The sequence below is a fragment of the Molossus molossus genome, unplaced genomic scaffold, assembly GCF_014108415.1.
Source record: "Molossus molossus isolate mMolMol1 unplaced genomic scaffold, mMolMol1.p scaffold_m16_p_14, whole genome shotgun sequence".
Classification (NCBI taxonomy): domain Eukaryota; kingdom Metazoa; phylum Chordata; class Mammalia; order Chiroptera; family Molossidae; genus Molossus; species Molossus molossus.
Genome location: NW_023425349.1, coordinates 22,564,645 through 22,582,064, shown reverse-complemented (window position 1 = coordinate 22,582,064; position 17,420 = coordinate 22,564,645). Strand labels below are relative to the sequence as shown.

The 17,420-nt window shown below is 47.3% G+C and overlaps 1 protein-coding gene across 1 annotated transcript in view; it reads right to left on the bottom strand.

Annotated features, from left to right (window-relative positions):
* Nucleotides 1–17,420, bottom strand: part of PTPN3 (protein tyrosine phosphatase non-receptor type 3) — a 72,148-nt gene that overhangs the window by 38,191 nt on the left and 16,537 nt on the right. The window contains exons 7-12 of the mRNA XM_036260812.1: nucleotides 12,405–12,525; nucleotides 11,264–11,351; nucleotides 7,428–7,516; nucleotides 6,256–6,319; nucleotides 4,792–4,961; nucleotides 1,672–1,806 (exon numbers count right to left, since the gene is read on the bottom strand). Coding sequence (XP_036116705.1) covers nucleotides 1,672–1,806; nucleotides 4,792–4,961; nucleotides 6,256–6,319; nucleotides 7,428–7,516; nucleotides 11,264–11,351; nucleotides 12,405–12,525 — 667 coding nt within the window. The remainder of the gene's footprint in view (nucleotides 1–1,671; nucleotides 1,807–4,791; nucleotides 4,962–6,255; nucleotides 6,320–7,427; nucleotides 7,517–11,263; nucleotides 11,352–12,404; nucleotides 12,526–17,420) is intronic.

Below are 17,420 nucleotides of genomic sequence, written 5' to 3'. Positions count from 1 at the left end.
ACCAGACGATTTCTCTGATTCCTCTGCACAGTATCAATAAAGGGCTTAGAAGTCAAGGTACAGTTCTGGCAGAACTCAAACCTTACTTCAACTACATCCCTTCATGTGAATTTCACTTGATTCAAGAAGAAATGTTTGCTTTGTAAAAATATGTCCCTTAGGTGATCGTAGATGGATGTAACACACCATCCTTTTCCTCCAATAGTAGCAGCAGCTGTGTGACCTTAGGCAAGTCACAGCACCCCTCTGGGCCTTAGCTGTACCTGCCTGTTCCTGAGAACGAATCAGATGAGGCCATGTTCTCAGGACGCCTGGGCACTTGCAGGGGGCAATCCCAGGCTTTGTTAGCCATTTCTCCTTGGGACTGCCAGGGCCTCCACCGTTCGCGATCCCCTGGGCCTGAATCATCAGTACACTGTGCCCAAGGTTGAGCAGGAAGGCTGTAACTCCTCAGGAAAGGAGTTACCTATAAATAGCCTAAGAGCCGCAGCCAAGGGTGTGGCAACATCAAACCCGGCAGTTCTCCTGGATGCTGTCCTGGGCCGCTGCTGTCCCTGGCACTGCTGCCTCAGAGACTTTCAGACAAATTAAACTGCTACTTTACAGCATAAATTTACCACTTAAGGATGTCCTGTATTTTGGAAACCAAGAAACAAATCTACTCAGCCACGTCGTGACTGCTAACAAGAAACGCCATCGTTATCCCTATCCAGGACATTTGGCCGAGTCCTTACCAGAGGCCTGTGAGAACTTCCCTTCGTCCCAACAAATCCTAGCTTGGGAAGGTACTAGTTCGCCTGTCTGTCAAGAAGTGAACAGGAAGCCATGCTCCCACCCCAGCGTGGAGCTGGGCAGCGTTCAGATTGGGTTCCTCTCCTGCACTAATGCCAGGCTGTTCGGGAGGCAGTCACGAAAACCTCCTGATGTCTTTGGGGAACATTATAATAAAACAACAACAATAACAATTATTATTATTCCACCTCAAACTATCTGTACAGCTTACAAAGCACTTGTACATTCTTTCATTTGAGGAGATTTTTATAATCCTTTTACGGTTGGGGTGACCGAGACCAGAGAGGTAAAGACACTCGTTAATTAACAGAAAAGTCAAAATCTGAGCCTGGGGTTTTCAACTGCAAACCCAGCCCCCTTTCTGTTTGCCCAGTGGCCACTTTCTCTCTTAGCCAGCTCCGTCATCTTAAACGTGGGCAGGCTGCTCCCCGTGCGCACCCGCACTGTTCCCGAGGGTCACACAGCCTCAATCAGCTCAGCGCGTGCCCTTGTCAGGTTTCCGCAAAGCGGGTTCTGTGATGCTAACGGGAAACCCGAGACCAGACAAATACAACGAAGGAGACCCTTTATCACAGGACATTATAGCATCGACGTGCCCAGGTGTGCTCACGTTCCAAGAGGGGCATCTCGGTAGGCGGGAGATCTCCAATGTGCTTAGACCAAGTGGCTTTAAGAAAGGACCTCTCAGCACTAGGCACAACGGACAGCCTTCAGCTGGAGGTGTGCATTCCATGGAAACAGTTTCTTCCCCAGCAGCCAAACCTGCCAGTGTGAGCTCTGATTGCGCATCTCTACATAGGGATTTATTGAGTTTTTACTTTTAAACGAGAGAAAGTGTTTACTGGTGGGTAATACAAAAAAAAAAAAAGGAGGACATACCAGTTGGGAGTAATAGGAGGGGACCGAGAAGGCAGACTCTTGGTTTCTAAATGCTCCACGGATAAGGATCTCCGCATGGCTGGGTTCCAGACCATCCCTCCAATCACCTTTTTGCAATACTGGTTATTTACAGACCTGAAAAATCAGACGCAGGTTCACGTTCTACCTTGACATGTTCCACAAGAAAGAAATCACAGCAAGTGAGACAGTCTACACAGACCGTGTGAACATCAGCCGAGGTTAGGAGGAGCAGAGGTGCATGGGTCAAAAGCGATTCTTTTTTGTTCTGGCTTTTCTTTACGTTACTACTTCTCTTACGGTGAAGATGTGTTCTAGTCCTTACTACAGCAAGCAACCAAGTTGCTTCCAGAGTCTAATCAAGCCTTACTCGACGAGAAGGAATTTCAGGATAACACAGACAAACAGTTCAAGTATCCAAGGAGCCCTCCCTTGGCCCCCATTGGCACGAGCACAGTCACTACCCCTCGTCTTAGGTGCTTCTCGTCCTATCCCAGAGGCTGCCTCTGTCAGTCACTGATAACTCTGACAGAAGACCTGGGAACATGCTTAGACAAGAGAATTTCAGGTCTTGTCCTTTGTGCCACCCTGAGGGCTACTTCTGAACTTGATTTGTACCGGGAATTTAAATCTTAGCTTCCATCTAGACCCTCCAGAGAATGAATTACTTCAGAGGAAGAAGTTTGAAGCCAGTTCAGGGGAAACTCAGTTCTGGGATTTCTAAATTTAAAAACAATGTTTCAATGTCCTAATGAAACATTCCATACATTCCGTGCAGGCTAAAGCCAACAACAAATAGAACAAAATCCAAAAGGATACAAACAATGTAAAACACGCCCTAGAATATCAATGTACTAATTTATAATAAGAAGTACTGCTGTCACCCTCATCAGAATGCTCCCAGCAGCACCTCCAGGAGATTCTGCATCAGAAACTCAACCACCACCGACGGACAGCACAGTCAGAAAGAGGGAGCAAGCCGGAGTATTTAAAGGTTTCATGTAGCAGTTCCCCAAAGAATGTGTCATAGGTTATTAATAGGTACCCTTTGGGGAAAAAAGTGTTCCATTGTCCCATAAACCTGGAAAACAGCAAACAGGTTTCTTTCATGTGGACCCTTTCGGGGGGCTTAATGTGCAAATATGTAGCTGTTCCTCTAGGGGTTGACCAAGCATGGAACTGCTCCAAGCCTGTTTCCTCGTCTACGAAATGGAGATAATGAGGGCTGAAATCTTATGGTACACTGAAGCTGATACTGGTAGTAAAAATTGCTGACCTGTAACCCTGAACCACCCCAACATCCTAAGTGTCCCCCAGTGGCAGATGTAATATGGCTACAAGTGCTCAGACTCCTGAATCCGGGCCAGCCTGTGACTGCTGTGACCAAGAGTGGCTGTGCCAGTTCTGGGCCCAGCTTTGAAGTTGACTGGCCACTTCTGTCCTAGACGCTTGGAGCCCTGGGCCTCGGTGTATGAAATCCAACCACCCTGCGGCAGAACTCACGTGAGAGGCCCTGAGAACACAGAGAGCGGGTGAAGGGTCCAGGTGAGTCCAGCCTCCCAATCATTTCATCAAGGCACCAGATATGTGAGAGAAGTCACCTGGGACTCTCAGCCCAGCCCAGCCACCAGCTGCGTATCACTGAGGACCCCCAGTCCATACGACATGGAGAGAATTGTCTGGCTGAGGTCTTCCCAAATTCCTGACTCACAAAATCTCGAGATAGAATAGAAGGGTTGTTGCTTTAGGTCATCAAAATAAGGGTGGTTTTTTAATACCACATGGATAACCAGATCCCCCTCCCCTACACTCCACATAGGCTGCCTTGCACAGATGAGAGAATCGAGGTGGCAAAGTAAGTTAAGACTGAAGGAACACAGGCAGGACTTGAACCCAGGCTGCTCAGCACCAAAGCCCATGCTTTCCATCACTGGCCCCGAGGACTGAGTCCAACGGCAGTGGACACTACATTCCAGTACGCTATGCTCATGACTTGCTCAGCTATACAGCTACTGAGTGTATAAAGATACTACACAGTATTCTAAGAGCTTAAAACTTTGAAAATATATTTGTTCGTGGTTTATCAGAAGCTGAGAGCATTTAGCACCATAAATACGATCACTGTTACTAACAGAAATTCCCTACTTCTTGAATCTATAAAGTTCCTTAACGATTACCAATGAACAGGAAAGTCAGTCCCTGGAGCGGTCTGGTACAGCCCCACGTGTCAGACACTGGCTCACACGGGTATTATTTAGTGAGTGACAGCCACATCAACCATGCAGAAATCACTAAACATTCTTTTCAAACCAACCAACAATCTAGAAATTATAAGAATAACTGGTAAACAATTTATTTCTGCTACATCTTGTACTTAGAAAGCAGTTTTAGAATATACAGAAATATAAACTGCATGGTTTGTTTATTTAAATTTTAATCTATATTAAAAGGAAAACATTTGTAGCTTAATTCCTTTTACTGCACTACTTATTAAATGCTTTGAATATTATTCTTGTAAATAATAGTACACAAGGGATTGTTTTAAGAATTAAATATAATTATGAGCATGGCACAGAGTAAGCACTCAATAATTATCAGCTATAATAATTACTGTTATTTCGTGATTGTTACATATAACATCTCCCAAAGTCGCCTGGCCCCAGAAGTCTTTATTTCTGCTCACTCACCCTCGCGAAGCAGCTCGGGGACTTAGCTCTGCGGGAGAGGCTGCCTCGGTGGCACCAGGCCAGGAAAGCGTACATGCCAGGCTCCGCATGACCTGAGTCAGTGCCACGTGCTTCCCTCATTGTGACCTGGTGTGAGAGCAGCTATAATTCTGGCTGCTTGAGAGCTTGGAGGGCCACAGAATGGAGAAGGCAGAGACAATGTTGGAACTCTAGTGGTATCTGAGTATGTGTGGAAAGACACCGCTGCCCCCGGAGAGACTTCCAGCCATGGTTCCGAGACCCACCAGTAGCTCCCGCTCCAGCGGCTGGGGCCCTTGGGTGACTGCACCCCTCCCCCGACTGAGGATGGCCACCACCCAGGGTGACCAGGACATGTTTACATCTCAGTCTAGTGTGGAGACGAAAGGGTACTCACTTGGGGTTCCTAGAGCCCAGCGTCCAGTACTGAGACAGAACATTCTTTGCCTGAGGTAGCAGCTTCTTTGCCTGGAAGAACGTATGATGCTCGACACAGGATTTCCACAAGTTTTTGCAGGACCGGTAATTTAACATGTTGAAGGCCACAGTGTGATCCCTGGGTTCAGTCTGGGAGGAAAACACAGCAGAGAGTTCATCGGCACAGATGGAGAAGCAAGGTCAGCGGCCCCAGGTGAGATGCAGCAGACAGCAGAAAACCGGCTCTGAGCTGCCTCAGGCCGCGCCCCAGCGTGCAGGACGCTCAAGAGCAGGTTCGTTGACCATCGGTCAAGATGACCCGAGTCTACTCTTCACCAGATTCTGCGATCCTTCATGAACACTTTCATTTCAAAGGTGCTTACATTTCTAGGCTGGATATATTTGGAGCAACCAGAACGGCTATCTGATACATTCTTTTGAAAATTTAGCTCTGGGCAAATCTCTCCCCTGGAGAGGTAACTTTCACCTATTTATCAGACAACAGGAATCTCGGGACACTGTGGATTTCTCTATTTGCTTTCTATGAAGCAGAGTTCAATCTACTGCTCATAGAGAATGATCACGTCAATGATCTGCTTTACTTTCAGCCTACCTCAGTTTAGGATTTCTGCTTTCATGTTAAATTACCATCCTTTGCATTTCTGGGCCACCTTGAATCTTGTCTGGGGGGTCAGGAGACCCAGGTGCTTGCCCTAGTTTTCTCTGGGCTTTTGTGTTCTTGTTTCTAAGCGTTCACTGTGACGGGGAACCACTGTGGGCACGTACTACCTTTGAAACACCGGGGAAGGGACATAGGGACATAAGTAAAAACCCGGCATCACCACAAGATGGAGCGTGGTGTGGAGAAAAGAGCAGGCAGCTCTGATTTAAATCCCAGCCCTTCCACTTCGTAGCTGTGGAAGCCTCAGCCTCAGCCTCCTCACCGCCAAGCTCTGGCTCTTCCTCCCAGATGACCAAACAGGGTATCTGGAGAGCCAGATCCTCTTATGAGACATGTACGAAGGCCGGCGTGCATTTGAGACACATCAAGGGAAGGAACTGACCCTGTGGTGACTTATTGCTACTCCTGTGCCAGGTGCCCTGACCAATGCTCTTTTAATTCTCATGATTCCCCGAGAAGCAGGCATCACCTGTTTTTGTAAACAAGGTGACTCGGGCCAGGGAAGGTTGAGTAACCTGCCCAATTGGTAAGGGGAAGAGCTAGCCCGAATGCATCACCTGACTCCAAAGCAAGTTACTTCTCCAACCAGAGAAGCGGAGTGAGCTCTGCTCACTGCTGGGTCCCCTGGGCTCCAAGGGCCATTTTCTTTCCACCATCTGCCTTGCTCCTCCCTCCCCGTCATGAACGTGGCAAACTGCCCTCACCTGCTGAAGGAGCGAAGCCGCTAAAGGCGAGAAGAAAGCAGGTGCAGACAGAACTCACCTGCTTTTGTCGCTGATGTATAAAGAACTTTTTCCTTTTGAAAGAGATTTTTAGAATGTTCACCCTGCATAAAATAAAAGGAAACACACAAAAAAGCACATCAGGGATCAGCCGGGCTGCAGCGGACGCTGCCCATTGTGCATCTCTACACCACGGTCACGACGGCCGGAGTTCACTTTGGTGTAGAAATGGTCGTGGCCCCATCACCTCGGCCAGACCCCACGCAGCCGACTGAAGCCCAGTATCACATAAGGGCCATGGGTTATGATGTAGCTTTTAAAGAAGAACTATGGGCAGCGTGCTCTTTGCTGCCAGCTGCTTCTGTGACTGCAGCTCTGCACGAGCTGGTGTACCTGGGGGAGACAGGTGAGGGCAGTGTGGAGCAGCAGAGAGGACAGACCGCAGCCAGGCCGGGCAGCCAGACCCACATCCCAGCTCCGTGACTTAACAGCTGTGTGTGCATAACAGCACAGTTATGGCCACCATCAACGGAACATTTTCCATATACCAGGTCCCCTACTGAAAGCTTTACAAGCAGTCCCTCAACTAAGCCCTGCAACAATCCTGAAAAGTACGTTTTATTACGCCCAGTTTTCAGATAAGGAAACCGAGGCTCAGAGGCATCACTAATGTGAAGCCAGGATCTGAGCCCGTGCTCCGAAGTCCTCCACTGTGAAGCCTTCTGAACAGTGGGGGCAGCACTGCCTTCCCCACGGACTTGTCTTGTGAGGACTCAAGACAAGGTGGGTCCCCTGAGTTTTTAGACAAGAACTGAACACTTGGTAAAAGTTCAATTAATAACCAAAGAACAGCACTGAAAATAGAGCTCCTGCCCAGAGAAAGTTCTCTGAATTCTGGCCAATGCACGCCCCAGGATTTCTTAACTCCGAAACCTGCCTTGTACCACTTTATTCACATTCCACTGAGCATCGCAAACGATAAGGTGACTGGGGGGAGTTGAGTGCTGATGAAAACCAAACTCACATTCCCAAGTACTGAACCTGGGTCAAATTCAGGATCAAATTCAGGGGTCAGAGGTGAACACTCGGGAGAGAGTCTCTACCCCTTTTCTAAAGAAATAAGCTTTTAAAATTAGAGGTGACATTACTTTTACTCAGCATGCGTATTTTTTAAGCATAATGCAGACATAATTAGAACCAGCGTGCACTTACCAAGGATAGAAACTTGTGCAAATATATTTTCGGTACACAGCAATGCCCGCGGAAGCAATTCCAATCATTAGATCTAAATTGTGCAGGTCCTGTCAAAAGGAAGAGCTCAGGTTCACAGGGTGTTACTGTCAGGCCCGTGTGCTCTGGGAACTCGCGCGCCCACGCTTTCATAAGCAGCGATATGCAGAGGCTCTGAAGGAGAGAGTCACGGAGGAGGCAGAAACCCCTCTCAACGGACACGCAGCACCAGATTCACCTAACGTGCCCTCGTGCTGCCGGACAGGGACACCTGCCCCACCAGACCAGCCCACTCACTCCACAGAACCACTGAAACAAGACTCGGTTTTACATTTTTAACGAGTATTAGATATCATATTAAAATCACATAGGCCTTGCCCCGTATTCAACTTTCATATAAATCTCAACTCCCGGCACTGAAAAGGCTTTTGTTATAAGGAAGTATAAAACCACCGACCCTAAATCCAATCGAGATATCAATATTGCTCATAAATCCGATAAACTCAACATCTGTCAGGGACCTATGTGCCAGGCATGCTGTAGGCAATGAAGATACAGAAGGAAGATACAGCAACTATAAGCAGTGTAAGTCTGTTTGGGAACAAGGTGAGTGTAAGTAAACAAATAAATAAAATAAATAAATAAAAAAAAAACAGCTTTGTGTGGCTCAGTGGTTGAGCGTTGACCCAGGCACCAAGAGGCTGCCCATCAGGACACACGCCCAGGTTGTGGGCCCGATCCCCAGTGGGGAGCATGCAGGAGGCGGCCAATCGATGTTCTCTCTCATCAATGTTTCCATCTTTCTCTCCTTCTCATTTCCTCTCTCTCTCAAATCAATAAAGGGAAAAAAATTAAAAATAAATAAACAAAACAGCTCCTTCCTGGCTGGGTAGCTCTGTTGGTTAAAGTGTTGTCTTGATATGCCAAGGTTGAGGGTTTAATCTCCAGTCAGGGCACATACAAGAAGCAACCAATGAATGCACAAATAAGTGGAATAACAAATCAATATTTATCTCAAATCAATAAATAAAAATTATAAAAACAAAAAGCAGTTCCTACCCTTGAGTCATCTGTACCCTTATCTGCCCCACCAGTTGTAATTACAAAGCAGGAGCAGAGTTTGACTCGGTTTGCACTTACAAGCTGTGTGGCTTTGGGAGACTGGGCCTCAGTTTTTCCTCCAAAGGTTTTTACCAGGCCAAATTTAGAGAACATAAGTAAAGAACATAGAATAGGGCTTGGGAACAACTTCTTTTTGAAAAATTATGTGAACATGGGGGAATTAGAGAAACTGGCCAAAGAAAACAGCCGACATAATGAAGAATCCAGAGAGTAGTCACTGATTCAATTGAATTCACATGAATCCACATGAATTCAATTGAATCCAAATGAATTCAATTGAATTCACATGCTTAAGCAAAACCAAGTTTGCTTGGTAAAAACCAGGGTTGCATTTAAACATGACACCAGGGATCAAAATATAGGGAAAAATACTAAGCAGCGAGGACAGGCAAACAAATTTGCAAATAAAATACAAATTGAGTGAAGAATAAGGAAATCTCCTGGTTCTGTGGTCTTTCCGTCTGCCCTTTAACCCCGGCAGCACGGACAGTTACTGATCACTAACTTCCCATGCCCATCCCATCTCCCAGCTCCACCTGGTACAAAGCAGGGCCATGACTAGTTCTGGCTAGTGTGTTGTGGTCAGAAGGGACAGTGTGTCTCTTCTGAGCCAAATAATTTAGGAGCTGGTGTGCAATCCTCCAGCTCCCTCTTCCCTTGTGACAAGCACAAGGCTTTGTGTTAAGATGAAGCCACCAGACAGAAGCAGCCCAGACTGCTGAGTCACCACCTGGAGGAGGGCCGCCCTGGAGAATTGTCAGGACCCGCTGCAGACTTTGAACTACTTAGAAATTTTGTGGTATCAAGTTTCTGAAATTTAGGGGGTTTTGGTTGACGTAGCATAGCCAGGGGTAACCCAACTCCCTCTGACACTTTGCAGGTGTTACCTAGACAGGTAATCACCTGGCCTCAGCATCCTCATGGGCACTGGGGGTGGGGAGAACATGGACCAACTCAAGCAGATATGAATCCTATATCACCACTGAAGAAAGTTCTCCAGGACATTCCACTAGAGACAAAATATTATTTGCAAATGAAATAAAACTTAATGGTCAAGTCCCAAAGTTGATATCGTAAGACCCAGTATCTTTCTCCTACTTCATCACCTATGTTATAATTTGCCTGCCACAGTTATGGGACTGAAGAAAGTGTTTTTATAAATTACAAGAATATTACATAGATATAAAATTTGGTCGTTTATTCAACTTCCCTGAGCCTCAGTTTTCTCATTTGCAGAATCAGATAATTAGAATACTAATTTCCTAAGATTACTATAATCTTTAAATGAGACTTGATGGTCTCATATGAGAATATGTGGAACAAATGGCTAGTTCATACTAGCTGGTCAACCAATATTTGCTTCCTTTTGGATATGATGTAAGCCAATTAAAGATAGAAAAAGTAAAGGTCAGATATCAATTAGATAGTGCTTGGGTCAAGTACTGAAGCCACTACTTATGTGCTGTAAGTCCCTTCGGTAAGTCCGTAAGTATTAATTTCTCCATCTGTAAAATGGGGGTAGTGATAATACTTATTTCATGGGAAATAAATGAGCTACTATGTAGCAGATGAAAACTGCTCAGGGAATAATAGATAAAATAGTCAATTTTATTTAAAAAGTCACAAGCAGCCCTGCTTGGCTCGGGTCAGTGGTTAGAGCGTCGGCCTGTGGACCAAAGAGGCTCAGGTTCGACTCCGGTCAAGGGCACGTACCTCCGTTGTGGTTTGGTCCCCAGCTCTGATTGGGGTCATGCGAGAAGCAACCAATCAATGTGTTGCTCTCATATTGATGTTTCTCTCTCTCCCTTGCCCTCCTCTATCTGAGATAAATGGAAAAATATCCTTGGATGGGAGGGGTGAGAGAGAGAGAAGGAAGGAAGGAAGGAAGGAAGGGAGGGAGGGAGGGAGGGAGGAAGGGAGGAAGGGAGGGAGGGGAGGGGAGGAGGGAGGGAGGGGAGGAAGGAAGGAGGGAGGGAAAGGAGGAGAAGAAGAGAGAAAAGAGAAAAAGTCACAACCAGCCCTGGCCGATCTGACTCAGAAGTTAAGAGTGTTGGCCTGCGGACCAGAGTCTCGGATTTGATTCCGGTCAAGGGCACGTACCTTGGTTGTGGTTCGGTCCCCGGCCCTGATTGGGATCGTGCAGGAGGCAACCAATGGATGTATCTTGCATGGATGTTTCTCTTTCTCTCCCTCCCTCCCTTCTTTCCACTTTGTCTGAACATAAATGGAAAAATGTCCTCAAGTGAGGATTTAAAAAAATAAAATGAAATAAAAAGTCACAACCAATTTAAAACATTGATTTTCATAATCATAATTAAAAAAATCGTATTTGAATAATTAGCTCTAATTTGAGCAGCACTGCGATTAAACAGTAGAAACCTTAGCTCATTAACATGTTACTTAGAAAACAGATTTATATACAATTTTCACTTCTGTAGCCACAGCAGAAAACGGCTGTACAAAAATTGCTTCTAATCCCCTTGACCCCCTCAAAAAAGTCTTCAAGTACAAAGGCAAACATGAAAAAGCAACTGAAAAAACAACCAGCAAAACTCAATATTATTTTATAAACTTCCAAATGTCTAAAAAAAATCTTTCTTTCCCCCAAAAGAAAGGGGTTCAGAAGATGTTTCCAAACTTTCAGAAATTAAAAATCAAAATAACTTCCTGAAGCAAGATATGCCAAGGATACCTACCCTACCCCCGTGCAGTTCCACTCCATAGAAGTCGAGGGTCCGTGCTATGTTGATGAAGCAAGATTCAGCTTCTGACTGCTTCAGCCCACTACAGGAGACACAGAGTTCACCCAACGGAGGACATTAACTCCAACTTTTAAAATCAATACAAATCTAAACAATTCAACAGCATTACTCTAAGGTTACTAAATGCCTTATGTTATTAATCTTAATCTAACCCTAAATTCTACTAAATGCCCACTGAATAAGACTTCTTTCAGCCCACTCATTTCTTTATTAAATAACACTCCTCTCGATATTCAGGTGCAGAGGACTGTCACCTTTGGAATTCCCACCCTCCTTATTCCAAGTTGCTTAGTAGGTGCTCTTCAGGTCCTTGTGCCTTTATCTACCCTGTCAGCAGCGGCCTCAAACCTCCCGACGTCACTGTGCTATTTCAGGACGCTGGCTTCTGCCCGGGGAGCAGTTCTGGGAGAGAGGATTGGCAGTGCCTTTCAGAAGGGACGCTGGGCGCTTGGCCTTTGTTTTTATGGCCCTTCCCAAGCATGTGAGGTCCCTTGAGACCCAGCCTTCCCGGCAGGGGCCACGGCAGCTTCGAGTCAGCTGAGGCAAAGGGAAGAGGAGGCCAGACGGGCCATGTTTGTTGCCGAAAGGGCCGCGCAGAAGCCTGGGGCTCCCTTCTGGAGGTGAGGCCACTTCGTGACCTGATGGCAGAGTGGGCGCCAGACTGAGCCAGTCCATCGGCGTTTCTGCCCCGTCTGCCTGCGGATTCAGTACTACCTGAAGGAAGGGCTCGTTTTAGCCAATGTGGTAAATGTTCAAAGGTTTGCCTGGTGGGGCCAATGTGTGGGGCAGCCAGACTGAAAAGGGGCCTGTTCTACGGGAGTTAACTGATGTCAGCGACATCCTGAAAAAGAACACAGCAGAGCACCCTCAACGCTGCCTGCCTTTTCCCCTTCACAGGACGCCAGTCATGCCAAATGTGCACGCCCTCCTCGCAGCGCAGAGGTTCACAGATGCCCGCCGGCATGGGAAGGGGCTTCGGGAACAGGAGGGAGAGGAGAGCACGGCATCGCCAGGGGCCGCGGCCGCCAGTACCCAGCCCAGGTTCCCGAAGTAGGCCACCCAGCCCTGCTCTCACCTGTGCTGCTCGTGGAGCGATTCCACCTTCCTTAGAAAGTCATCGTTCTGCTCGGGTATGAACTGGCTCTCAGAAAGATAGCCTGGATGATGGATGGAAGAATTATAGTCTCCAAAATGAGCTATCAAGACAGAACAAGGAGGAAATCGCCTTTTCAGCATGGTCTGCATTTACAAGCATCTGTAGCGTCACAAGGAAAACATTAACTGGAAGTGTTCTCCCCCAAAGCTCTGCCCCCCACGTGAGCCTGGGCTGCGTACCACATTTCCCACTCGCACCCTCCCACCGGGTGAAGCGTGGCCAGTGTGCTCCAACCAGAGTCTCTGTCCCCGAGGCCACACAGGAGGAAAGGGGAGACAGTTTGAAGCTCAGTCCTAGTCTAATCCCACATGTGCTCCATACTCTGTTTCTACTCCTGGATAAAGAAAACCGAGAGCCCACTCTGCAAATGCCAGTCCCTGTGTGCCAGGCACTGCGCTGCCTCTCTCTGCAGTGTCCCAAGGTTGCTTTAACACCGGACCCACTAGCTCTAAGAAATGGGTGAGGTGATGCTGACCCACCGCGGACTGCACCTTGACTCACTCCCTGGAATTCAGGAAGCGTGGAAGGAAGGGAACCAGGATGTGTTCAGAGGCCATGGGGTGGCAGGAAGTGTGAGGAATGGGAGCGGGTGAGGCTGAAGGGTCTCGGCCCTGGCAAGGCTGAGGGAAGAGTTTCTGGGGAGATGGAGACATTCTTAGAGGGCTCAGAAGCTAGGAAGATGGATGCTGGGGCTGTTGGAAATAATGCTGGGACCTGCAACCAGAGAGGGAAGAGGAAAGGAACCTTCTAGAAGAACTCCCAGACTGGCTCCTGCTCCGAAGGGATCTCCCTCAAGATCCCCGACTGCTCTCTGCAGACATGACCCACAAAGTCTGTGGTGTGATGGGCATTCCTGAGAGTTGTGCAGAGTGCCCAACCTGCACAGGTGTGCGTGGCTGCCCTGGGCACTCGAACATCTGGGTGTCTGGACTGTGGAGGAGACTGGGAAAAAGAAGCCTGGATGGGGGGCCAAGGCTCTGGCCTCAGGGACCCAAGGACATCTACTTCCCTTCCCCAAGATTCAGTTTTTCCATCTGTATAAAAACAGGAGCGAGAAAGGCAACTTCTTGCTCTGGTGGGCAATTAATTTCGTATTTTATCTTCCTGACAAAACAAAAAAGGACTATTTCATATGTTAAAAAATATGGACCTAGATATTTCCAAAGTTTTCTATGCATTCTTCCTGCAGCTGGCTTCAGGGCCAGGGTCTTCTGAGGGCTCACGGCCCTTCCCAAGCAACCATGCGGCACAGGTTTCTGAGTCAAATACAGCTCCTCTCTCAGGACACGGACTGGAGAGAACCCAGGCGACGCTTCATGGCCAATCCCGGAAGGAAAGGATGCGAGCCAGGTGGCCACTTAGGTGAATTTCATAAAAAAGTTGAGAGGTTTTACCCTGGCCAGGTAGCTCAGTTGGTTAGAGCATTGTCCTGATACACTAAGGTGGTGGGTTCAATCTCCAGTCAGGGCACATACAAGAATCAACCAATGAATGCATGAATGAGTGGGACAACAAATCAATGTTTCTCTCTCTCTCAAAACAAATCTGTGTGTGTGTCTGTGTGTGTATAAAAGTTGAAAGGTCAGATGCAAAACTATCTTGCTTTACATCCACCCAGCCTTGCTGACCCTCAAGTGCCATCACATACAAAGGCCACTCTCTGAGATCACACTGGAAGGAAGGGATCCATTTCCTCCTCACGCTGTTCCTTGTGGGCTGGGAGTGGGTCGGACTCATCTTTAGGGCCTAGCTCTTAGGCATGGCACACAGTCGGTGCTCAAGGACATGCTGCCTGGAACTGACCTGTATAGAGGCTACTGCGAAGTTCAATTCTGGAAGGCGGAGAGAGAAGAAAGCCGAGTGTCCTATGCACGCACCTGGTCCAGGGCAGACCACAGGCCGTGAAGGCCAGCCCATTGTAGCGTAGCTCTGGACAGAAATGCCCAGGCATATGATGTCAGCAAAGCGTGGCTGACAAGTGAGCTTGTGCACACAAAGTGTACAACAGTTCATTAACAGGAAGCAGCTCAGATGCCCTGACACAGGGTCCACAAGGAAAGCTCGAGAAAGCCTTAGAATCCCCTTGTCCAAACTCCTCGTGTTCAAGGGGAAGAAACTAAGGTCCAAGAGGAAGGACCTGTCCCCACCACAGCCACTCCTCAGCAGTCCAGATCAGAACACAGATCCGCACTCCGGCAGCCTGCTGGCCGGAGGTCATGTCCCCAGAGGGCAACCCAATGCCGCAAATGATCTTCCTGCGCCTCAAGGCAGAGTCCTACTAAATGTACTGTTGGTTTCATTAGCTCAGATCCTCTGGGCCCTTGATTTGGTCATCCATCTTATAACCAACAGTCCAAACGCCCACACGAACAGCAAAGTTCTCTCTTCAGTCAAGTCACCGATAAATGTCTGACCTGAACACATGACTAATGAACCTACCTGTAGGGTGGTTTTCCCTTGAAATCTGGCTACTCTGTGCAATGCCCTGTGCTAACCACTAGGGGGAACAAAGTTAACCGGTGATACACAAACAGGAGCAAAGTGCAGGGCGGCTTCCACTTTGATTTCAAGGGTATCATTGCAGGTGCTCCTGATAACCCAGCTGCAGCCAACACTCCCATCCCCATTAAACAGATAATGGAAATTGAGACTCGAGGAAGGGATCTGCCCACTGCTGCTCAGCTGGTAACTTGGAGCCTAGACTCTGACCACAGTCCACACTCTTTATCTATGGACTGCACCACATGCCCAAGCAATGTATGCAAAAGCTAATTATAGCAGAAAGAAGAAGAAATAAGGGCTGGATGTGAGAAATACCTTGCCTTTTAAGTTCCATGAATTCTTATCACTGATATTTTATATTTTGTAAAAAAAAAAAAAAGAGAGAGAGAGAGAATGTGGCAGGAACTCAAACGTGTGGCATTTCAAGCTGTCCGGCGCTTACACTGGGAAAGCCCTCTACCTGCCATTCTTCAAACTCCCACTTGATCTTCGAGGCTCTTCTCAGGGGTCTTCACTAGGAAGCTCCCCTGGACTCCCTTCCCTCTCCCCCAGGCAGGATGCAGCAGACCCGTGTGCTCCCCCTTCCCGCCAGCACGGCTGTCCTCCGCGTGCCCACCAGCCAGCTGTGCTGTGCACACCCAGCCTGGTGCAGAACCCACATGGGCAGAGGCTTAGAGGGCATTATGGAGTAATACGTATTTCTAAAAACCTTATTCTTTGAGCCTCATCAACCCTCGACAGGAGACCAGCAATCTTCCACTGTCACGACTTCTCAGGTCCTTCACCCAGAGATCCCTTTACCTTACCTAGTAAGAAAACGTGCCTTACGTTTGCTCCCTCACTGATCATTGGTAGGTAGGGTCTGTCTTCATATTAGACACCCCTCTTGGTACAATGTGGCAAAATGTATCAGATGAAATGTAGACATGCCCTTTGATCCAGCAATTTCATATCTAAAAATTAATCTTACAGAAAAACATACACAAAGTATGGAGTATTTATTGAGGGTGGTGGAATAAAGAACTTAAAACGGCTTGCCTGACAACTCACGCTGTTGTTAGCATGACAATCAAGCTAGTATTTCCATGGAAGCTAGTCTGCACTTTTTAGGGGCTAAAAATTTCCTTTAGCCCCCCAATCTAGCCGTCTTTTGCAGAGGGGAACCTGACTACTGAAGCTTAGAATAGGGTCCCCCCCATTCTTAAATTTTACCCTAAATGGAATGTGTTTATAACAGGCAGCTCTTTCTAAAAGCTTTCTTCTAGGCAGACATGGAAACACACTGGCCAGACACTGTTCTAAGAGCTGTCCATGTACTATCCCCCCTTCACTACACCCCTCTGCAGTTGATCCTGTTCCCGTCCCCACTTGACAGATTAAGAAGCTGAGGTCTGGAGAGGCTCAAGGTCATGTGGGTGTAGTGGAAGAAGCAAGACCCAGATAATACGGCCTGTCATGCATCACTGACTCAGTTCATAGCAATGGTCTAACTATAAAGTGTCTAGGTATAGATCACCTTCACATATATTACTTGACCAAGCAGTCATATTGCAAATTGTCATAAGCACCATCATCAACTCCATGTTAGAGGTGAGAAAACCAAGATTCACATAAGTGGCAAATGCAGAAGCCAGGATGTCAATCAAGCCCGACTATGTCCTAGCTCCTTTCTGGTGTTCCTGCCCCTCACACCCAAAGCTCTGGCTATGACACCAAACTCGCTCTAAGGTGTAGGAAGCTTGGTCTCGGTGGCCGATCAGCCTGGCAGAGATGGCATCCATGAGGTCAGAGATCAGTAAGAATACAGTAGACTGGTGTCCAGGCCATTTCCCACATGGACACGGCTGGGTCGGTTCTAGAGGTATTAAAACTAAGCTCACCTGTTTCATTTTACTTTTTTAATATGGCTACTAGAAAATTTTAAATCACATATGCAACTCACATTATATTTCTATTGGGCAGTACTGCTATGACTAAAAAAAAAAAAATATATATATATATATATATATATATATATGTATATATATATCTCCCATCAGCTCTTTTGAAACTCAGAAAGTAAGTTCCTAAGATCCCAGCAGTGTTTAGAGTGGCAGGAATGTCCTCCAGCAAATGCTGTAACTTGGGTGGGCCTCAGCTTCCAGGTCTGTAAGAGGTGACTGGTATAAATACTTGCCTCCCTGGTGTGTGCTGTAGAGATCAAATCAAAAATGTGAGCAAAGCCTCTGGAAAATGCAATGAGCGATAGGAGTCTTCTGTTTTATGGGCTTCCCTGGGAGAAAACCTCACACCTTTGACCACCTTCCTGAATCCAACACCCGTGAGCTGAAGGAGAGTATAACTCAGGGCGCGAGTGGGACTGTCTGTTAACCAGAGATGTTTGCCCAACAGGACTCCTGGGGAGGACGGGAAGGGACAAGGTCAAACAGGAGC